The sequence below is a fragment of the Paramormyrops kingsleyae genome, chromosome 6, assembly GCF_048594095.1.
Source record: "Paramormyrops kingsleyae isolate MSU_618 chromosome 6, PKINGS_0.4, whole genome shotgun sequence".
Classification (NCBI taxonomy): domain Eukaryota; kingdom Metazoa; phylum Chordata; class Actinopteri; order Osteoglossiformes; family Mormyridae; genus Paramormyrops; species Paramormyrops kingsleyae.
Window position 1 is genome coordinate 13,111,110 of NC_132802.1, and position 23,362 is coordinate 13,134,471.

At 41.2% G+C, this 23,362-nt stretch overlaps 4 protein-coding genes across 4 annotated transcripts; 2 read left to right on the forward strand and 2 right to left on the reverse strand.

Moving 5' to 3' along the window:
• Positions 1–461: 461 nt before the first annotated feature.
• On the reverse strand, positions 462–1,479 carry h2ax1 (H2A.X variant histone family member 1). The gene has a single exon (XM_023835022.2). The coding sequence runs from the start codon at positions 1,385–1,387 to the stop codon at positions 1,001–1,003; it is 387 nt and encodes a 128-aa protein (XP_023690790.1). The 5' UTR covers positions 1,388–1,479; the 3' UTR covers positions 462–1,000.
• Positions 1,480–1,646: 167 nt separating this feature from the next.
• hist2h2l (histone 2, H2, like) lies at positions 1,647–2,702 on the forward strand. Its single transcript, XM_023835023.2, has one exon. The coding sequence runs from the start codon at positions 1,732–1,734 to the stop codon at positions 2,110–2,112; it is 381 nt and encodes a 126-aa protein (XP_023690791.1). The 5' UTR covers positions 1,647–1,731; the 3' UTR covers positions 2,113–2,702.
• A 1,947-nt stretch (positions 2,703–4,649) lies between these two features.
• On the forward strand, positions 4,650–10,327 carry LOC111855811 (zona pellucida-like domain-containing protein 1). The gene is made up of 11 exons (XM_023835213.2): positions 4,650–4,857; positions 5,363–5,466; positions 5,728–5,954; positions 6,265–6,449; positions 6,708–6,780; positions 7,110–7,207; positions 7,760–7,840; positions 8,135–8,306; positions 9,016–9,130; positions 9,454–9,480; positions 9,729–10,327. The coding sequence occupies exons 2-11, from the start codon at positions 5,373–5,375 to the stop codon at positions 9,896–9,898; spliced, it is 1,242 nt and encodes a 413-aa protein (XP_023690981.1). The 5' UTR covers positions 4,650–4,857; positions 5,363–5,372; the 3' UTR covers positions 9,899–10,327.
• Positions 10,328–11,089: 762 nt separating this feature from the next.
• Positions 11,090–22,121, reverse strand: hyou1 (hypoxia up-regulated 1). Its single transcript, XM_023835212.2, has 24 exons — positions 21,872–22,121; positions 20,330–20,402; positions 19,950–20,043; positions 19,787–19,865; positions 19,481–19,635; positions 19,264–19,340; positions 18,753–18,934; positions 18,526–18,641; positions 18,071–18,257; positions 17,340–17,474; positions 16,456–16,538; positions 16,202–16,334; positions 15,926–16,110; positions 15,596–15,734; positions 15,447–15,504; positions 15,267–15,343; positions 15,022–15,183; positions 14,278–14,474; positions 14,109–14,196; positions 13,673–13,929; positions 13,428–13,512; positions 13,069–13,342; positions 12,586–12,696; positions 11,090–12,426 (listed from the first exon to the last, which is right to left on the reverse strand). Exons 2-24 carry the CDS (start codon positions 20,391–20,393, stop codon positions 12,380–12,382), a joined length of 2,985 nt encoding a protein of 994 aa, XP_023690980.2. The 5' UTR covers positions 20,394–20,402; positions 21,872–22,121; the 3' UTR covers positions 11,090–12,379.
• Between the last annotated feature and the right edge of the window lie 1,241 nt (positions 22,122–23,362).

The following is a 23,362-nucleotide window of genomic DNA, read 5'->3' on the forward strand; positions in this document are numbered from 1 at the left end:
CGGTCACAGGCATGCGGTCATTATACTGGTTTCCTGGAGCCGCCGCCCTCGTTCGGATATGCGGAACAGGGTGGATGGCGAGCTGGCAGTCTGGATGGCTTTGTTCGAGGACACAAATATCTCTGCATCTCACGCAGTCCAGTGAAGTCGGACAGCTGGTTTCGTCGCCTCACCTCGTCACTGTCGGCATTTCGCTGGTGACAACCGCCCGGTATAAATTTCTAACCAGCTTCTTCTGACATAGAAAACTGACCATCGGGGATTAATGACTGCACCCCCATTCTGTACTGCACCATCGCGTTATTTGAGGAAAGTATTTGTGTGGCGGTGATCTCATCCGACCCAAACATGGTGGTGTGCGCACCGCAGGCGCATGCGTACCTATGCCTTGTGCAATTTCGAGATGTAAACCATTTCATGAAAGAAAACGTACAAAATAAAAAGCTTTCCATTACGTGCCGTATTTAGCCACAGAACATTTATTAACGAACCAGATAACTGCCTTATTGATATTACACAATCATTCATTGACCAGGGCTATGACATCACGTTTCCACAAAAAAGTTAGCAATAACAGATTACAAAGAAACTCAGTATTGGTCCATAAACGAAGAATTGTGTGGTGCCGTTCACCCCACCCATGGATTCGCCACCATTTTGGAGTCCCATTACCTTTTTAAGTCCGAAGCGCACACATAATATCGTGACAGCTTTGCAAGTCATGTTGTTCGAGCACTGTCACCTCAGCGGCGGATTTTTATTCCATTATGACAATTATCCAGAATAGGAACTGTTCACATGTAGCAAGAACACCACTCGGGAAGTTGAAGGGCAATCTACACAAGGGCCAAAAAAAATCTTCCATCTCGAGACGACCAAAACCCCAGGCAAGACCATTTGGCAGTAGTAAAATCGGGAGGAAAAAGCTCTTTAGATAAAAAATGGACGGCTCTTAAAAGAGCCTTTGGGTTGATGTGTTTTGGGTTTGCGCTGGCTGTGGTTACTTGCTCTTTGCAGGCTTCTCAGTTTTCTTGGGCAGAAGCACGGCCTGAATGTTAGGCAACACTCCGCCTTGTGCGATGGTTACGCCGCCTAAGAGCTTGTTTAACTCTTCGTCATTGCGGACTGCCAGTTGCAGATGGCGGGGTATGATCCTCGTTTTCTTGTTATCTCTGGCGGCATTGCCTGCCAACTCCAGAATTTCTGCCGTCAGATATTCCAGCACAGCGGCCAAATAGACAGGAGCACCCGCGCCGACTCGCTCCGCATAGTTGCCTTTTCGCAACAGTCTGTGTACACGGCCTACGGGAAATTGAAGACCTGCTCGAGATGAACGGGATTTTGCCTTTGCACGGGCTTTCCCTCCGGTTTTACCTCTACCGGACATTATATTTTCGGAATTATGCACAAGGGTTTGCAATGATTCTGAGGCTTACTATAATATAACAGCGACACTCTTTTGTATTTTTTCTATGGAGGGAATGACGTTTTATACTCGACAGGTCATACTGATTGGATAAAAGAAATAACCTCTAGTTAACCAATAGTGCTTACCTTCTGGGTGACAGACAATGTTAGGATGACCAATCACAAAATACTTGGTCTGTGCATTAATTAGCATGGCGACGCTATAAATAAAGGAAAGAAGGGCGGGGTTACCATATTCCTTATGCTGAGTTTTCGTGTTTAGTTCACTGTCAATCAATTTGCGAAGAATATTAAAACGACAGAATGCCAGAGCCAGCAAAATCCGCTCCTGCGCCGAAAAAGGGATCCAAAAAAGCTGTGACGAAAACGCAGAAGAAAGGTGACAAAAAACGACGCAAAACGAGGAAAGAGAGCTATGCCATCTATGTATATAAAGTACTGAAGCAGGTCCACCCTGATACCGGCATCTCCTCCAAGGCAATGGGCATCATGAACTCGTTTGTCAATGACATTTTCGAGCGTATCGCAGGCGAGGCTTCGCGCTTAGCCCATTACAACAAGCGGTCCACCATCACATCCCGAGAGATCCAGACTGCCGTTCGCCTGCTGCTGCCGGGAGAACTGGCCAAGCATGCAGTGTCTGAGGGTACCAAGGCCGTAACCAAGTACACCAGCTCCAAGTGAACCATCCGTCAGATGGCTAAACTCGAGAAGTTCATCTGTGACTTCACGATGGAAAAGGCGGCAATTAAACGCCATGTCATGTACTGTATTTAAGGAAAATCCAGTCTCAAACAGGAAATTCATTTTACGGAAGCGTCGTAATTCAGATCTTAAGTGGCATACTGCAGCTCACATTTGCTTGTTTGACTAACTGTACATTGACAATCGTTCAGTTAAATCGTTCTGTGTCCAATTCTGAATTGACGTAACATTCTTATTACGCCTGTGTTTGCATTCTTGCATGCACCTGTATGCTTGCCATTACGAACTGAACCTAAGGGTTATCTTCATACCTAATGGAAATCCAACTAATTAATGCTTGACTGCGATTTCACTTTCATGCCGTACCTTACCTTTTAAGGGGAGTCGTTTTCAAGTGGGGTTAGTACTGTACTGTAACGCATTATTAGGATGCGTTATACGTTTGCAGCCTGATTTGTCTATCGCGCTGTTTATATGGTATCCTATACTTTGTGAATAAACTGTTAAATATGTTTTTATCTTCGCTAAGGTGATGTTAAAAATAAACGTTTTAATTTTCGGAATCAAAATGGCTGTTTAAATTGTTCTTTGTAATATTTTTTGCGTATTTAGTGTGCGAAGTTCGGTAACATCATAAAAAAAAAAAACATGGTAAATGGTATTTTAGGATCTCGTATTTTTGGAGCGCTTAGTTATTTCTAGCAAATCTGTTTGTCCTCTGGTTATGTTTATCCAGGCAATACACGCCTATGCCATACTGCAGTATATGTGGAGGCAAAAAGAAAGCGAATGTAAAGAATTCCCACATAAATAAGACTGTTAAAAGATCACGTTAAAGGCTGCATATACTTGATCCTTATTGTATGTCATCCGCCGGCAAATGAAACAATATAAACACGTTTACGGTTTTACCGTGATTTTTGTTTCATAGCTGAGATTAAACATAGTGTACCTGCCTCAAACACAAAGTGCTTTGTTTGTCAGGCTATCCTTAGCAAAGTATCGTGGTATGGTGAACTAATCTGCTCTTAGGAAATCTCTCTGGATTATAAATATTAAATTCCTCATATGCTGGCATGTTCAAAAAGATCACATGCAAGCCATCGCTGGTTTCCGTCTTCTGGGTTTGCAAGAAAACCAATCCAAGTCATTTGTTATGGTGACATTCAAAGGACCAGGGTTTTGTTTGAGGAAACAAGAAGCACCTACTCAGACAAAAGGATAACTGAAGGGAGACCTGATTTTTATACAAAGAAGTTGGGGTCCATCTAAACATGATACATTTATCAAACTGGTTATATATCAGAGAGATTCTTTATGGTTTTGTTGCTGTTAGAGTTGGAATCAATAAAGCTGTATTCATTTGTAATACAATACGTACGTATAGCCATGCACCTTAGGTTAGTTTGCTTTTTTTTAAATATGACTGACACATACTCTTTAGCTACAGTTTTTAAAGCAGTAACACATGTATGCTGGCCAGGTGGACCAGTTCACCCACAGATTAATGACCCATGGTATTAACAACAATCATCATCACTGTTATTATTGTTATAGATGATCATTAATTGATTGATTGAATGCCGGTCCATATGCTCCAGTCATTTCGAAATTCAGGTGCATTACACCTCTTAATTGATTTATATTTGTTTTTAAGATGAAAGAGCCATGTGTGGATGAGTGGAGATGTCCCTTAGTTTCTTATGACCAGAAGGTCGGCGTTTCAAATCGCAGGGTCAGCGGAGCAATTTCACCGTCAGCCCCTTGAGAAGGCCCTTAACCCCCATTTGCCTGGGACTGACTGATCTTGGTCTTTTCTCAGTTGTACATTGCTATAGATAAAACTATGTGCCAAATAAAAAAAATATAATTTCAAGTTTTTTTTCTTAAAATTTTCAATTTAATTTTCTTATGCATGATGACGTCATGTGCGTATATATATTTGTACGTGTGTGTGTTATATATGTATTTGTAAAATGTAAAATTATACAAATATAATTTTACGTTGCTCCAGTTTATCTCCACAGTCCAAAAACATGCTGAGGCTAATTGGAGTTACTAAATTGCCTATAGGTGTGCGTGTGTGAGTGAATGGTGAGTGATTGTGCCCTGTGATGGGTTGGCATCCCATCCTTGGTTGTTCCCCACCCCCTGCGACTTCGAATATGATAAGCTGTTACAGTAAATATATATATATATATATATATATATATATATATATATATATATATATATATATATCACACACACACGCATCCATCAATAAATCAATTTTTTAACAGACTCAGGTCCATAGATACACACGCAAAACAGGACAGATAAATATGAAAACACATATAAAGAAAATCAAATGACATACAGACATATACGCCTATATAGTTTTTATTATATTTTCATGTTTGTTGTCTCAACTGAATATATTTAAATGTATAATTCACCTTTAATGCTAATATATATACACATATTTAGTATATATTTTTTAATATTATATACTTAATTGCGTATTTCGTGTAAAACCCAGCCCTGTCACATTGCGGCTGGAGTTTACATTCACCCAGGCTGCTCTTTTGACTTCTGAATTTTTCTCATAACCTCCTGTTTTGTGTTGCATGCCCATTTTCACACCCCTGAGCTGGAAAAGAGGCCAGTATAAATACCAGGGGCTGACGGGGAGAAAAAGGGAGAGAGAGAAAGTGGAGGGCAGAGAATCACTACCCACACAAGGTAATGCCTTCGTCTTCTTCTATGGACATAAAACGAACCAACCTATATTTTTAAATTCTTTTTCTTAAATGTAACCGCAATATGTATGCTCAGCAACATTTCAGGGAGTGGGGTAGGCCTCCTTGTTTTATTTTTATTTATTTTCTAGCCATCATCTGCAGTTAAGACTAATTTGTTTTTGGAATCTGCGTATTTATGCATCAATAAAATTATTTTTATTATATGTTAATTAAGGCAGTTTTCTTCTCTGGAGATATTAACCAATTTTTTTCTGCTCTAGGGCTTAAACAGCTTTTTTTCACTGGCAAATTATTAATAATGTGATCGATTTTTGATAAGTATATTTCTACTTTGAAAATGTTACGTGTTTTAGAGGAAGTATAATCTTTTATCTTTATTTATAGCAATTCACCATTGCTTCCTCAGTCTTGGCTTTTATCGGGAGATTTCTGAAATTGAGTCATATTGTATACTTCCTGATAAATACTTGTGTTCCCTCTTCCAGTTCGAGGACAATGTGGCTGTCCTTGCTGGTTTGCCAGTTTGGCCTGGTCCTCTTCAGTGAGGCTCAGAATCCTTGCTTTTCACACTCAACATTCAGGGAGCCAGGTCAGTCTATGCTCGGCCCCAGTCTTCTCTGCTGCATCACTGTGAGTCACTCCACTTATTGACCTCTCATGTTATACACCTGGAACCGATTCAACTACTGGAGAACCTCCAAGAAATCGGAGGAGAACCCACTCCGCCAAAGACCTATTGTTGGGCATTATGTTCATACTATCTATTCAGGGGTGCGGCCGTGTCTGATACTTTCTCACTCCATGATTGTTTATATAAATCCTCTTGTTACGGGATCCTTGTGTGTTCCAGCCAACTCTGACATCTCAGTGATATGTGGGACAAGGACAATGGAGCTGACCATCCTGTTGTGCCCCATCTACTATGGTGGATACAACGAGTCATTGATGTCCCTCAATGCGCAATATTACAGACCAGAGTGCTACGGGATACCTGATTGGTCAGCGGATCCGCCTGTCTTAAAATTCAATTTCTCCATAACCGAAGAAGCCATTTCCACCTGTTCGAATAAGCTCAAGGTATCTCAGCTATTTGAGTGTACTGCCTAAAACTTTGGCAAATGTTACTCAAGATTATTTAATCAAAAAGTATGAATATATAAATAGCCCTTAGATGGACTGGCATCCCACCCAGGTATTAAGCCAGCGACGTGCCCTGTACTGTACACAACCATTAAATGGATAAGCCGATGGATGGATGGATTTTATAAAAATACAAAATTAGAATTTTGAAAGGCATTGTAAACCCTTTTATAAAAGAATATGTTGTGTAATCTTTGTCAGTAACAATAAATATAGGCTTAATGATTTGCTATTTTTTCGTATACAGATCAGTCAAGAAGTCGGTTCGGGACTCTTCTCCGATTATTCCAGCGTCCAGTTTGTCAACGTCTCAGGAATCATAAACTCCCTGGACCCGAGTGCTGGCACCATAACCTACCGACAAGAGATGATGTACATTTTCTCCTGTCGATATCCACTGCAATACCTGATCAACAACACTGAGATAACCGTGTAAGTGCTTTGGTACTTACTTACTTGTAGTCACTATATTATTGTAGCTCAGAAGTCTTGATCAAAATTGTTACTTTCAATGTGACAGTTATAAGGGATATTGCATTGTGATTCGTATGAATCACCTATATTTCATGCATTAATGAAATATAGGCAAATGCATTAATACACTTTGCCTGGTCGACATAGTTTTACTACAGTCTAATTTCTCCCCCTGATTGAGTAACGAACTCTAAATACTGCTGTGCTTTCCAACAGATCTGGGGTGAGCCTAGCTGTAAGGGACAATAACGGGAGTTTCATTAGCACACTTAGCATGCAGCTGTATGAGGTGCGTATATTTGCTTTACGGCATTTCAGTTCAATAAACGGTTTTTCTTGTTCGTGTGGGAGTTAATACTGACATTCTGTGTTATATCATAATATATTTTCTGCCGCATATGTAGAACATTTTGTGAAATGTATCTTCGGTTTGAGTATTTTTATATTTTGCTCATAAAACACAATGAAATTATAGCTTTGGACATACATACCGCCTGAATAAGTTAAGGGAAATCTCTACCATTTCAACAGGTAGAATTGAAACGGATTTCGTTTAAAGTACATAGGACATCTGTCGTTTAAATTCATGAGCTATTACTGCGTTATTTTGACTCTAAGGATTCGTCTTACACTACGCACCTCAAAATACCGGAAAGCGGCCTTAAACTGAAAAAGAGAATCTTTGTGGAAGTCAAGGCCACGAATCTCACCGAAAGGTAACTGGGGGAGCTGGATATTACTTTTAATTCTCGAAGCCATGTGCCTGTTTTTTTTTTTTTTGTCAAAAAGGTTTTGCAGTTGGAAATGCATGGATATTAATTTTAATTTATGGATTTATAGAACAGTTGATGAGTATTAACTAGTATACTGTATAACTATTTGCATCTAAATAACCTGATTGACCTGAAACAGTTTTTGGTGACAGTTATATATGCCTACAGTTTGATTTTTGGTAAATTTCACTATGCTTTAGTTACGGGCAATGATATTTTTAATACTCCTAAACACCTTCCTGAACGACGTGTGGAAACGTTTTATTGGCAGCTAAAAAATAATTTGCTGTGATATAGCCTATTAATTTTAATTTAACTAACAATTTTATTTATCTAACAGTTACAAACTGAGAAAATAAAAAAGCGTAATCTCCAAAGCCAACGATCGACAATATTACTGAGAAAATATTTGAGATGATTTCGAATTGGTAGAATTTGACATCTTTTTTTTCCCCCCTATCCTTTCTTTTTAATGCGCGCCCGACGTCGCTAAAGGTTCAATGTCCTCCTGGACCGATGCTACGCCACAACCAGCCCTTTTCCCATTAACAGCTCTTACTATGACCTCTTTGTTGGGTAAGTTATTTAATCCACGCCAGTTTTGCACACCGATTACATGTCGGCGAGTGCAATCGTCAAATGCCGAGTTGAGCTACTTTGTCGAGCTAGGCTCTCGTAGCGCTAATCGATGACCCTAACCCTAAAACCTAACCATAATCCCAAAACGGTGGAACTGCACATGCACAGAAAGGCTCGGTAGCACGTCTTCATAGGTAGCATTGGTCGATAGATCACCGGGCAGCTGATGCATTTTCCCCAGACGTAAATAAATAAATAAATAAATGCTCGTCTTTATGTCTTTCAACCTAGATGCAACCGTGACGGCCAGACCGTGATCACGTCTAATGGCCAAACCCAGACGGCTCGCTTCTCGTTTGAAGCTTTCCGCTTTGTGGAGCACAAAAACATGACCGTCTCCATCTTCTACCTGCACTGTGCTACCAGGCTCTGCGAGACGTCTGTCTGCAGCTCTGTCCTGCCGGTAACTACACTGCCTATACGAAGGTCTCCAGAATAGTAAAGTATAGGGAGGACTACTGCAACCCAGCTACTATATCAATGTTTTTAAAATGTTATTTCATCAAACATTCATTGCATTTCATTTATTCTGCGTGGGGATCACACATGTTAATTTCTTATTTCATTCTCAAATACAAGAGCTCCAGAATGTTTCCGCTACATTCCTTTCTTTTACGTCACTAAGTACTTTATTTGGTCATGCTTAACATTAATACAGTATATTAATCGTAGGAATTATATTTAAAACCGCCTTTCAATATGTTGTTCTGTTGCGAAAAAGGAAAATTAGGATTCCAGTGCGCAAGAATTGGCAGGAATCTGACACATTTTGAGCAAACCACTTCACGCTTTGCAGTCCGTTGTTATTTTCAATACATCCGAAGTTCATTAAATGATTTGTGTTCTCTAATCAAATTGATTTAATTGCTCAGTGCTTACTTTGGTATTATGGATGCCCCACTGCTTTTCACTGAAGTATCTGAACACAAAATTGAATTCACAGACATGTTAATTATTTGTTAACATAGCGTATAAAATGAAAGCTGCACAACAATATCTTGGATTTTCCTGCACTAGAATAATCTGAAGTATTCTCCGCAGTGAATACTACTGCTATTGTGATGCATTGCCACAAGGTGGTGGTCATGAGCTTTATCCTTGTTCTTCCGTAGAATTGTTCAGCCAATGCTAGGGCAAAGCGAGATCTGCAGTCTCAGGCTCAAAGTACCACCGTAAGCGAAGTAGCCACAGTTACCTCTGGTCCGATCATCACCAGAGTGGACAGTGGTAAGACACCGACACTTCGAGATACTTTTTTTTTTTACAAATATATTACTATTAAATGCATTAAACATAGACCAAAAGTATTTCTGAAAACTCTGTCCTTGGTAGGAAGAGGTGGATAGTTCAGGTCCAGAAAGTAAAACCCCAGACCAAGATTATGTTTCAATCAACCAGTTGAGAATAAAGAGTTACGGTGGCAGTACTCAACTAGTTGGTTGAAACAAAATCTTGATTTGTTGCCAGGGGTTTATTTGCTCAGATATTAACATTTAAATATGACAAAATTGCTAGCTAGAAGTTTAATATCCTGCCTTTATGTCACGTAGGTGGACCTCCAGGTCAAGATACTCAAGGTAAGCTTTATTTCTCCTCAAGGAGGAAATAGCATCAGCAATATTCCTATGATCCTTAAAGACCAAGAAACATAAAATGGTCCATATAAAATGATGTCACCAATCTATGTGTTGGATCGCCACACATTACAACTTCTAGCAGCCGATCGCTGAGCCACAGTAAACGATCTCCTTATTATGAATATAATATAAAACATATAATATAAAACAACGTCCCAGTGCTTATCTACATGTCCACCTCTCCGCAGTCGCAGAGGAATCGTACCGGGACAGCCCAGTGTTCAGCGCGGCCGTGGCGGCGGGCGTGGTGGGCGTGCTCTGCATCGCGATGGTGGCGTTCACGGTGCTGCGGATCCACTCTTCGAAGCGTCAGAGTAAAGAGAAGGCGCTGTGGGAGGGCGCAAAGGGCAGCGAGTAGGGGCAGGGCCGGTGAAACGAAACGTGCCCCTCTCCTATTTACGGAGAAATACAACATGCACTATATACCACTGCATGACGGGGATCATTTATTTTTATTTTTTTTCCTGTTTAAAAGCATTCATTGTCTGGTGGCATTATCGAAAGAACTATCTACATATACTTAGTATACTTTATAATGGAAATCTATAGGTCATCATGTTGAAAACCATAAAAAAAAGCTTTAAAAGTACAGGAAATTATATGGACCAATCCTGTTAATAACCAAAATAGGATTTCTGGCAATAAGTGTTTTAGACAGCAACGTGTTTCTGATTGGGGGTCTTACTGGGACTGTTTTCAGGGCTTTATTCAGACAGCATTGCTTCCCTGAATATTTCCATCATTAAAAATGGTGTTTAAAATATCTACATGGATGCAGGCATGCTAACTAAATAAAATTTTAATTTTAATATAAAGTGTGAGTGGAAAATCGTTTTTGGAAATTTTATTCCTTGTCAATTTTTCCAAATGTATGATTTTGAGCAGACTGGGCCATGGTAAGTGGAAGACAAACAGGTTTGCATTTCTCTCTTTTGTGGGGACCATCCATTGTGGGGACCACTTCTATTGGCTTAACCCCTAATCCTAAGTATGGTGACTCTCACCCCTACCCAGCCCTAACCTTACCCATAAGTAACCAAACAAAATATGACTTTCAGCATTTGTAGTTTTTTGATTTCCGTCACAGATCTTTATAAAATTAAGGTCAAACTTGTGGGAACTGGAAAAATGTCCCCCAAGAAAAAAGGTACAGATCTTTAATCAAATTGTGTGGGAATCCTGTCTGCACAACCTAATAATTACCCAAAATGCACACACGCACACTCATATACACACACACACACACACACACTCTTCTGTCCTGACAGCTGACTTGTACCACCTAAAATCAGCCCAATTACTACTTGTAATAAAACTTACACATCCCTCCTGGACTTACAGTACAACGAATGACTTACAAAACATGCCTTTGAATGACTGGTGACATTCAGTGCAAATTTCCCTGTTCCTCTGGTCATGCCATGTTAATATGGGGTCATGGCATTCAGTGGTGGGTGGGACACAAATCCAATCAGCCATCTATGGCAGATGGGTGACTGTGTGGTACATGGCTGTAGTCGTTATGAAACCACTAAAAAAAAGACAGACCTAAAAAAAAAAAAAATTTATTAACACTTTAGAAACAAAAACACATCCCCCCCCGCTGCACTGATGTGCAGTACAGAAACCAACAGCAAGCTTTTTGAAAAGACTATTTCCCCCATCCCCCCCCCCCCAGCAGCACGTGGTAGCGAGAGGACCTGTCCGTATGGTCGGAAGCCAGTGCAGTCAGATTCAGGAGTTATACGGCATACCACAGACAACCCGAAAAACAGCACTAAAAAATAAAAAAAGTGACAGAGCTACATAACCACCTGTCTGACGGGGGGGGGGGGGGGGGGGGTTTACATCCATTACAGGAATGTCAATTCAATACACACATTCCAGCATTTTCCAAATTTACTTAAATGCTCAGGCCATTTAACTGAAGGAAAAAATGTTTTAAGTACTGTAAGAAGAGGGGGGTGGGGGGGTTTCTGACAGCCATTACAAATAGTTATAATGGAAAAATGTATGTTATTTTACAGAATATATGGTACTTCACAGACTGTTGGCATTTATTCCTTGTCAGAATGCACTCCTGCTCTATGAAAGTTATCAGAAACTAACCACTGTGACAAACATTAAGGGCTTTGCTTAATCAAACCATAAGTGCTATACGGGTTTCTGTACCAAACAGCACACAACTAACAAATTCAGCAGCATCCTAGATAAATCCCACACAATACAAATAATCCAGTCTCTTCTGTTGGCTTAACTCCGCAGATCCTCCATGCCGTATAATCCCTATGATTCCAATTAGATAAACATTTGTCCCATGAGGTACTAGACATGATTTTAAGGTGGAGAAATCTTGAAGCTGAAATGCAACAGAGAGACATAATGACAAGATCCCCAGAGGTCAATCAACACTAACAGGGTTTTGGTAACCATGACAATGACCTCTCTGAACAGAGAGGTGGTGGGGGGGGGGGGCATCACCTGTGCACAAATATGCATTTCATGAAATGGTATGGAATAGCTCTTATTTTGCAGAAAGACTGACAATGGAAGTGGTGACATGAAAATGAAATTTCATGACACCAGAACGGAATAAACTAGGCAAAATGGCATCAAGCTGTTTCTGCAATTCTCACAGGATCATGTGCTCTAGCTGGCTGTAGGGGAGAAGGTCAGGAAGCTAGAAGATGACAGAACTCAAGAAGAAGCCCCAAAACGTTCTAAAAATGTACACCAAGGTTTCTCCAAGCTGATCCAATTAAACATTTTTGATTTAAGTTTGGGGAGACGAAAAAAAAAATTAATAAATACATCAAAATATCTGTTTATGTTCCAGTCGTTATAATTCATCTTCTATATGGTTTTCCGATTTGCTCTCCGTGGGTCCTGCAAGAAGACACGAACCAATCATGATACAGATAAAACCAATATAAAAGAGACTGCAAAACAGGACTAGACAGAAGTTGACGAGTCGATGAGCTACCATATTAGCAGGACACTGGAGCAGCTTCTAAACCAGAGGACACTCACATGCATCAAGCATACCTGTATTCACTGCTCCTTTTGTGGGATTCTGATGTGTTTCCGTTTCAGCCCCATCTTCAGCACCGTTATCTACGGGCGGCTCACCGCCTGGTTTCACCTCATCAGGGGTTTCTGATGTGGCATAAAAAAAGAGGAATTACATACATGGATAGATGGATGGATAGAGAGAGAGAGGGGGGAGGGAGGAGAGGTTTGAGAACTAAAGTAGTGGTGTTATAACCATCAACAGGATACCAGTTACTTTTTGGAGTACGGAAGAAGTTTTTATTAAATTGTTACTGTTAATTTGCATATGATCTGATGTTACATTATATTTTCATTGAAGAAAAAACACACACTTACAACCTAGATAAAAATCTTTAAACATGTTCCTTGACTACCTCAGACTTTTGTGCAGTACTGTACATTTACTGATCCAGCATTGAACAAAGTATACTGGCAATCACAAGGCAACACACCCAACTGGTTTGACATTTATGATACCTGTCACTTTCTCAGTGTTGGGCTCGTCCACAGGTGGGATGACTTTCTCAGAGTCAGCCTCCGTGCTGTTGGGTTTGCCGTTTTCCGTACTGGTGCTGTTCTTCTCCTTGGGTTTGACCTTGGGCTTGGGCTTGGCAAACTTAGCCTTGTTCAGCAGGTAATTGACCTCGCGGTCGAGAAGAGCGAGCTTGGCCTCAATGTCTTTGGACAGCAAAACTGGCTTCTCAGTCGGCGAGCGCTTCTCCTGTTCTGCCAAAGTCTCGTTCTTCCAAGTCTGTGAAGGACACGGCAGCGTAAAGCTACGTCGCCAAATGATAGATACACTTCTGGGTGATACTTAAAAGGGGGTTTTTACATACAGTCGTCTCATTGATGATCTTCTCCAGTGTCTTCAGCTCAACTTCTGTAAAGATTTGGTCATCCTCCGGAATGAGTCTGGCACTCCTATATCAAAATATTAAAGCAACATTTTGTTCATAACAAAAACCAATAAAGCATTGTAAAAAGGTAAAATAAATTACTGGATGAATATATCTTATAACCAGGACCAGAATAAACAGAGGATGGATGGGTAAATGAATAAGTATTATGTTCTAAAACTCACTTAAGAAAAAAGCTAGAATGATTCAGCATGCTGTCAAGCGCTGCCAATCGGTCAGGCCACTTTCTACGCTCTTCCACTTTGAAGAACATGGACTTGCACAGCTTCTTCAGGTCTGACAGCTTCTCCTTCAGCTCCTTGGTAGCTGCCGTATACCCCTCCTCGTCCATCCAGGTAGAGGCCTCGCTCAGCTTGCCGGAAATCTGCTCTCTCTCTTCCTCAGAAAGCACCGCCTGGTACTCATCCTGATACATCTTATCCTGGTGGCATGAGGTGACGAGGACAATTAAAACTGCTGGCCCAGTATTTCAGTCGCCCCTCCTCCAACGTGCAAACAATGTTTCTGATCTATCACCACCCTTGATAGAATTCTGATTCTAGAACTAGATAGAAATGCATTGGGAACCATCTAAAAAAAAAAAAAAAAAAAGATCCATACCTGGGTTTCAAAGATGAACGCCTCAAGGCTGTTCAAGGCCTTTTCCCTCTCGTGCTTCTCCAGATCTCGATCAGTTAGGTCTTGCAATCTGAAAGGAAATGTATAGAGTTTAAATTCAAATGCCACATGACCCCCCACCCATCCCTTTCGTCAAAGTGAGAAAACTTACTTCTTCTTAGAAGAATCAATCTCATCTGGACTTGGGTTGAGAACATCATTTATTTGTAGCTCTACGTCAATTTCTTCAGAGATCTTTACTTTCTTCTGCGATTTCACCTTCTTATCTTTGTCCTCAGTCTTCACTTCTTCATCAGTTGGCTTCTTTTCTTCAGTTTTTCCTTCACTTTCAGTTGCTTCCTTTTCACTCTGTGGAAAAATTAAATGTCATTATCAAGAGTGTCCCGAAGAATTTTATACAAACCCAACACCATAACATGACAGCAAAAACAAATTAAGTCAATTAATCATCAACTCCGTTGTATATTGTAAAATGTCAATAAGGGAGAAAGAGTAAGCACAACATGAACAGTGCAAAGTACAAGAGCATCTAAGTAGGCCTGGGTGCTGTTCAGTGGTGCTTTTCCACAGGCATACAGGAACCAACCCATACTCAAGCTGATGATACAAGCTAAACTCCACCCAGTTAACATTAACTCACTGGATAAAAGTTGTAACTTGGAAAACATCCACCCAGAACTTGATCCATTGGAGAATGCGTAATTCCTTATTCCTAAAAAACTGATTGTCAAAGCGGTTTTACACTAATTGAAATCATATGGACAGAGAGGAACATGGGAAATGGGACACAAATTGCATATGCAAAATGACCAAAGCCATTTACATACAAGTTTCCATGGAAACATAGCATGGGAAAGCAGAGCAGGGAGGAATAGAAGAGGGTCTTGATTTCTACCTGGGAATCGGAGCTGCCGTCCACCGTCTCAGCCTCTGCCACCTTCTCTGGCTGGGCATCTGTGTGCTCCTCAGCTTCCTGATTAGCATCCTGCGGGTCTTCATCCTTCTTGGCCTTATCTTCCTCCTCTTTCCCAGCCTCAGGTGTTAGCTCCTCCTCATCCTGGTTTAACATTTTAAGGGTTTAGGTGCAGAAAATAGCTTGAGGCCTGAGCAAAGTCCTCCAAAAAGGGGATAGAAGTCTACCTGAACAGGCTCTGTGAGGTTCACGGTTGGTTCTGAACTCCCTCCTCCAAAGAGACTTGATATTGTGTTTCCAAGTTCTTAAAAGAGGAATCATAATGCAATGAATTCATCTTAAGGAAAAAAATGTAAACATTTGATTTGTCAGAAGCATGAAATACCGAAATTTCTGCAAGTACGTACTTGTCAAAGTTGATTCTTCTTCTTTCTCTTCCACTATGGTCTCAAAAACAGATTCCACCTGGAGGAAAAAATAGAAATAAATATTTAATCTTAATTTTATTATTGGCTTTAGGATTTTAGAAAAACAAAACTCCAAATTCCTAACTAACCCGGTCCAGGATGAGCACACCGCTTTCGTCCATGTTAAAATGAGCCTTGATGCCCTTCGACTCTGCATCCAAGTGCTTCTTAAAGCTGCTGCCCACCCCTGCCAACTTGACTGTGGTCAAGTTGGGGGACCCAAACACCCTGAGGAGGAGGAATCATGTCAACTTACAACAAAAATGGCTATTCACATAGACAAGCGTTTCCCAACCCGGTCCTCCGGCACAAACAGACAGTCCACATTTTTGCTCCCTCCCAGCTCCCAGGAATACAGGTAGAAGCCTCATCTAAACAGAGGTGTACGTACATTCACCTCTGCCTATTCAAGCAGTTACCTGAGGTCATCTGCACTAAGGAATCCAAGGTCCCCATAGTTGACGTAAAAGACAAAGTCATCTGTGTAGCGGTTGAACGTGATGACCTTGCGCTGGGGGTACGGAGCCATTCTCTGAAACAGAACCCGCTTGTTGTGTTTCAACGTCTTCACTCCTTCCTCCTCCGTCTCCCGTGTGAACTCCACCTGAAGCGAGTGGAAAAGCCCAGTCAAACAAGCGGCAGGATAGGTCTCCCTGTGACTCGGCCGGCGTCCGGCCCACGGCCCACCTGCTCACCTGAATGGGAAACACCGCGGCGTCTCGCACCAGGAAAGGCTTGACCTTGAAGGCTTTGCTGAGTGCGGCGGCCTGGTACACGGCTCCCATGGCAGCAGCTTCGTCAGCGTTGATGTTCTTCCCCAGTTCTTCCCTGCAGAAAAGGCAGCAGATCGCGACAGAACTGAGTAATCACAAAATTGCTGGGATTTGAGCCTCAATAATTTACACGAGATTGGGATGGAAGACCCATTAAAGACTAAAAGCAGACATACTTTCCAACAGCTTTTAGCAGAATCTCCTGAACTCTGGGCACTCGAGTCGCTCCTCCAACCAGGATGACCTGTTCGATCTCTTCCTGGAACCGAAGGCAGAACATGCATATGACGTACGCTGAAGCAGAGTGGGCGGGCAGCATACGCGGATCTGGAAGGTGGTTAGGGGGTTAGGGGGTGCCCGTCACCACCCAAGCCAGAAAGCTGGCCACCTCATTGTATTTGCACTTTGGTTAAATCATACTTTGTTAAAATAATAATAATAATTTTTTTAAAAAACCTCTATTACTTAACCGTTTGTGTCCCTGATGATATTCTGATAAAGAATGAGCTCATAGTGCTGCTGAGCTCTCAGAACAGAAGTAATGCAGAAGTTTGGAAATCTTGTACCTGGTGTAAGCTTGTTACCTTAACTGCAAGAAACTGATACATTACATGTATATTTGATAATTCCACCACTGCCAGTGTAGAGTTATAGCGTTTAGGTACCTTAAATATTCCGTTATTTACTAGATTCCTTATATTCATATTTATATGAATTCACATTTGCGGGCAGTGGTGGCTTGACGGTTAAGGAAGCGCACTTGTAATTGAAAGATTGCAGGTTTGAATCCCCCACCAGCAAGGCACCACTGAGGTACTCTGAGCAAGGTACCGCCCCCAAGCACTGCTCCCCGGGCGCTGAATTAGCTGCCCCCTGCTATGTCACATGTGCAGAGGACACATTTCACTATTACGCACTGTGTGCTGTGGTGTGTTGACAATGACCACTGATCACCAAATTCTAATTCTAGATTTATGTGCCACACCAAAATGACCTCCGGTCCGGCACTGGCCATCCAACTGAAACTTGTCTGGCTCCGCCACTGACAGATTGGACTTACCAAGGACATTTCCGCAGAGTTGAGGGCTTCTTGAACAGGACCGGAGACCCTCTTGAAAAGATCAGCACAGAGCTCCTCCAACTCAGAACGCGTCACCTTTGCCTTGAAGTCGATGTCTTCCAGGAGACCCTCCACCTGCAAATATCAAAGTGAATATTGTTAGGATATTTAGCTATAATTAGATAAGTAAATGCGTTTCAAAGGTAAATTATGTGCAAAAATACCAGGTTTGTTGTATTAAACCCTGACACAGCACTGTGACGTCAACATCACAACAGAAAGCAACCTAATCACGTAACTTTACCATGACATAATGAAAATGTATTAACATGATCTTAATATATAATGAATAAGCATGAGATTTACACGTGTACTTTCCTGAGAATACACTGAAATATTTCAACCACACTTTACCTCTGCATTCTTCTACCCAGCCAGAAGTAAAGAAATTAAACCTCCAGACTCCAGTCTCACTTTTGCATCAGTATTACCCACAACGTTTGAAATGGCTCACAACCATTTTGCTTTTAATGTGTGTGGGTCACATCCAAAAGTCAGTACTCTTTTATATTGTTTTAGGTTGGGGATCAGTTATAAACCGATATCTCCTTTGGAGAGGGCTCCCTAAGCAATAAAACAATGCTCAATGTCAAACAACTTAACAAGCTCATGTCTAACAATATCTCCAGGGTGACCACCTGCTAACAGAGCAGCACTGGACGCAAGCTCACCTGAGCTGTATGGTCAATGTTGGCGCTGAGCACAACCTTAACCCTCTGTGCCTCCTTCAGCAGCTTGGCCATCGCTCGCGGATTCTTCCGCACATCCGTCTTGGTCTTCCCCTGCTTGTTGAAGATATCAGCCAAGTGGTCCCGTAACCTCAGTTCCATCTCAAAGCCACCCAGGGTGCGGTCAAAGCTGCGGCAAGCAGGAGAGATATTCAAAGGTCAGAATTAACACACATTGATAACTTCAGCCCAAAATCATTTTTTTCCCCCAACACTGAAGCCCCTCTCCTTTTGGAATCATTAAGCAACCTTTAAAAAAAAAGCACAATAAAGGCAGTAACAGGCCAAACACTTCATCACTGATCAGCGTGTCAGGTTACTAGCTACCCAACATGAGAACTGACCAATAAAAAAAGTGTATTACGTAGCCCCCCTGAGTGCTTTGAGGATTGGCTCACCCAACTCCTCGGATCTGTAGCTGAGGCTGGGTGCCATACTCTTTGGTCTTCACAGTCTGGTATGTGACAAGAGTGGCTACGGTGCTGCTGGACCCCATGTCATAGAACATCACGTTCTAAAGGGAAGAGAAATGGGACATACTTCTAGAGTTTCCACCAAAAAAACCACACCTAAGCCTACCCACTTGACCTTGGCGTTGGGTGTAGTAAGGTCTGTACCGTAGTACCTGGGCTGTGCTGTTGATGTCCTTCCTCCGGAAGACTCCATAGTTTAGAGCGACAGCAGTGTTGTCATTGATGAGCTGAAGAACCTTCAAACCTGCCATGTGCGCGGCGTGGAGAACAGCTCTGCGCTCTGCCTGATTGAAGTAGGCCGGCACTGTGATCACAGCATCTTTGACTGGGTGTTCTGTGGGGGAGGGAATAAGAATCACAATATAGTTAATGTATGCTCATGGGATTTTCTTTTACTAAAAAAAAAAAAATCATATTATAGAAGAGGTGGATCCAAGCTACTAGAGGAGGCAGGACCATCAAATCAGCTGTCTTGGTCCCACTTCCTCTAGTTGCTTAGACCCACCTCCTCTATAAACCGATTGGTGCTCTCTCTCAACCAATCATTCTTTCAGTAATCTTTCTGCCCTTAAAACATTTTTGTGCAAGTAAGATCCAATGAGCTTAATGTACACATCAGTAGAATTGAAATCAAGTACATGAGTCATAGTATAGGACACTAACCTGCAAAGTCTTCCGCTAAGCCACGGGAATAATTCAAAATCATTCCCAGGATTTCCTCCGGGGAATACTGCATCTCTCTTTGGGATGGACAGAGAATATTAAAATGTCATTGATCATGTTGTTTTGACATATCTGGAAAAAAAACCTTCACAGGCAGAACTTTATAAACAACAAAGTGATTTTTGGGGGTTTATGCCAAGGTGGAAAATAGACTCACTCTGAGGACTTGAAGAGAACAGTCTCTCTGTTCTCATCCTTCTGCAGCTGGTGCTCAGGAAAACGCTTCTTGTACAAAGCCACCTGAGGGTTGTCGTGCTTTTTCCCCAGAAGGTCCTGAAGGTACCTGTACACCAACTTCGGGTTCTTCACTGACTGAATGAGGAACATTTAAGAAGAAGCTGAGCACGCGCTCAGGTAACATTTTCATCATTTAATAGCTGAATCTTGAACAAATGAGCAAATACATACAGGGTGACACAGCCAACGCAAAAATCATTTGAGATTTTAGAGAACAACTGCTTACAACTCCCAGAGCGCTGTCCCCAAACAGGCGCTCATTTTCCTTTAAACACACAGCTACTGGAGTTTTCCTCCTCGACTCTCTGCAGGGAAAACATGTGAGGAATCAGAACATGAGCCACTTCAATTGTGTGGACAGACAAAAAAAAATAAAATACCACACTTACTTGTTCAGCACAATTTCCATTGGCACACCTGGCTTCACTATAGCCAGTTTCATCCACTCGCTACCCAGGTCAACAGACATCACCGCTACGGATGCTGAATAGGATTTATTAAAGAACATAAATAACACAACCACATTAGAGGACAGAATACAAAACAAATCCAAACAAATGTTTACATTTACCGCTGAAAGGTGGGGCTTGATTAAAAGGGATTATTAAGGGTTTATTACTTAAGACAAAAAGTGACATTGGGATCAGTAAATAAAGGGTTTGAAAATCAGCTTTGAGAGTTTTACCCAAAACTACTCCACCAAACCGATCTCAAAATCTGTGTGCCCTACAACAGTAAAAACCCGCAGAAGAGCAGCAGGCAAGCGTACCTGTTGGAGAAGGTAAGGCCAGGATAAGGCAGAAGACTGCGGCACACACCAGCGGTACCCCCATTGTCACTGCCTGTAAAACAGTAAGGAATTATTACAGCCAGTACATTTATTTTGGACATGTAGTCAAACTACACATTACTCAATACCTGTATCTTTTTAACCAAAGCAGATGAAGCACAACAAAAGACTTTTTTAAAAATAAAGCCAGAAAAAGGTCTGCATAATGGGATAATAACGCAATAAGCAAGCAGCAGACAGTGAGGATACTAGCATACGATACCAGTAAGTTATCAATTTGGATCCATGACATTTTACCCTGCGGCAAGACATTTGCTTCAATAAAACAAAAATAAAACATTAAAAATAATCTAAAGAGGTCGCAGTGCTCGACCATGCATAAAACCTTGAATCTCTTGCAGAAATGTAAAACAAGGAAAATGACCAGTTGCAAGTATGTCCTCGACCCCAAGAGCTCCATTCAAAGACAACTCAATCTATAAACAGATCAATAAATTACATATTCACTTATAAAAGTGAACATTAGCAGTATTTCCAGTCTGACTATGATCCACCATCGCCGATTCCTTAAAAGAATTTACTGCTTTTAAGTATAAAGGGACATAATTGACAAGAACTGTGACACAATGTGAATCCAACAATATTGAGGGTACATTCAGATTAGCAAACATTTATTGATGACAAGGCAGGTAAAAGTAACTAACTATAATTAATTTAAAAATCTAATTAATTAAACAGAATAATATGTAAATATATAGCTAAAACGTGATCGAGCGATACAACACAATTGAGATTACCTAAGCGAAATCTAAAGCCTTGATCAGAGGTGATGCCACTGATATCTGTCCTGCTGCTTCGCCACTCATACAATTTGGGGAAGAAATATTCTTAAAATTAATCCATTAAGGATATACCTTGCTCTACTGATCCCACAGTTACACGTGGAATTAATTGCCAGTGCCAAATGTAATAAAAATGGTTTCACTCAAATTCGGTAGTCACGACAATCGTAGCGCATCCAGTTGAATTAGGTACAAAAAGGCCAGCTGTCAAGCCATTTACATTATTGTATTTGATATGGCACGTTTCCTGCTCCTCATCCCAGGCCGATCTCACTAAATTGTATCACACTAGGTAAATGCACAAGCGTGGAAACTTCCAGTTCAGCCAGTCTGACGTATGCAGTGCTGGCCGTCTGATGTTGCCAATGCTTAAGCAGCACACAAAGAAAGCCGGATCGGAGAAGAGCATTCTACTACAAAACAAATCACCTGCATGTTACGCTTTAACCGCCGGCGTAAGACCCTGACACTACTTATATCACACATCCCTCATAATATTGAAGCAAATGACTCTCGGAGAAGAAAATAGCTAACGTTTTAAGTAGTAATGATACAAAGCATCCTGAAACTATACCATTCGGACTCTTAAATCTGCTGAAACATACAGAATCTAAAGCACAACCGGAAGCTCAACATCAGTGTGCGCTAAACTTAACAGATATGCAATGATAGAACTTACCTTTCACTACAAGTTCTTCTGCTTGAAGTGCAAACCCAGTCAAGCTACAACTTCTAATATAAAAACATAAGACTGTAGCTGGTTATTTAATAGCACTTTGTTTATTGTATTTGCAATGCGCGAGTTACTATCTAGGTGCCTTTCAACATCCACTCCGCATTATTTCTTAAAATGTTTTACTGCCTGCAACAGCCGGCTCACTCTGACCATAGGGCCCAGGACGCGGCGTGATCTCATTGGATCTGCGAACCGGGTTGTTCCAAGAAGGACGCATCACCTCCGTAATCACCGGAACCCGCCCTCGTCTGCGCGAATAGCGGCTGCTGATTGGTCCACGTCCCCATGCCTCCTTCTTGATTGAAACTGTTCGCGCACGTTTGGCTTTCTCTCATTGGTCCACGTTCAATTACGGGGCGTAAGTCCACGTGAAGGAAGTGTGTTGGCCCGGGTGACGCTGGAGCAGGTGTAGTTTTCGGAGATCTTGGAGCTGAGCGTCTGTCGTTAAATTAATATGAAACATTTAGCTACGTTTAATAGCTTAGTTTAATTGATATGTAGAAAATAATTGCTTGCTATATTTTCCCGCTGCCACTCTGTCCAGTCAAATTTTAAAGAATGCTGACGTCTTTTATTTTTATTAATAGGGCATGTGACATGTAAATATGGTTCATGGAAAACGTACCATGACATTATTAAATGGTAAACCTCGTTTCATTTCCCTGTGATTTTCCGGATCAAAGAAAAATGTTTTGCTCTCTGTTTAGGGCTCCCATTTTACTTATTTCATACAGTTTCAATTCTCAATTTATTTGTAATATGTATCTTAACACAGGGTCAACATTACAATGACATGTTTGGACGAGAGGATAAACAAGTAATCAAGTCTCTCAGTGTTAGAGGATAAGAAGATGAAATAAAATTAATAATTAAAATTATGGTTCGTGGGGTGCAGATAAAAGATATCTGCCTCGTTTGTATGACGTGCATCCACAGACACCTGGCAACAGACGTAGAGGGGTGAGTTTCCCGAAGCCTTCTTAACGCTACGTCGTTTGTAAGTTCTATGTTAAAAGATAGAATTTACGAATGACGTAGCGTTAAGGGGGCTTCGGGAACTCAGCCCAGACCAGTGACTGAAGTAGTGCCACCTCGGTACTGTACTTGGCTTCATAAATTTCCATTTGCACTTGAACCACTTAATCCAATTTCGTGAGGTTTCTCCATTGTTGCCGTTTACTCCTGTACAATAAAGGGAGGGGGTGTCTTGTGTTCATTCTAACTTCTTTTACAATTCTGGTTACAATTAAAAAGGATGATTTGTGATACTCAAAATAATTAAATGTAAACAAACTACCTAAAATTTGCAGCCAACCTTCCCTGGGGTTAATTAAGTCGTTATATTATAGAAGGTTATGATTATGGTTGTACACGTGCAGTCATCGTGTCATTTCTTTGGAAATGGGGACTATAACTTAAAAAAATAACCGCACA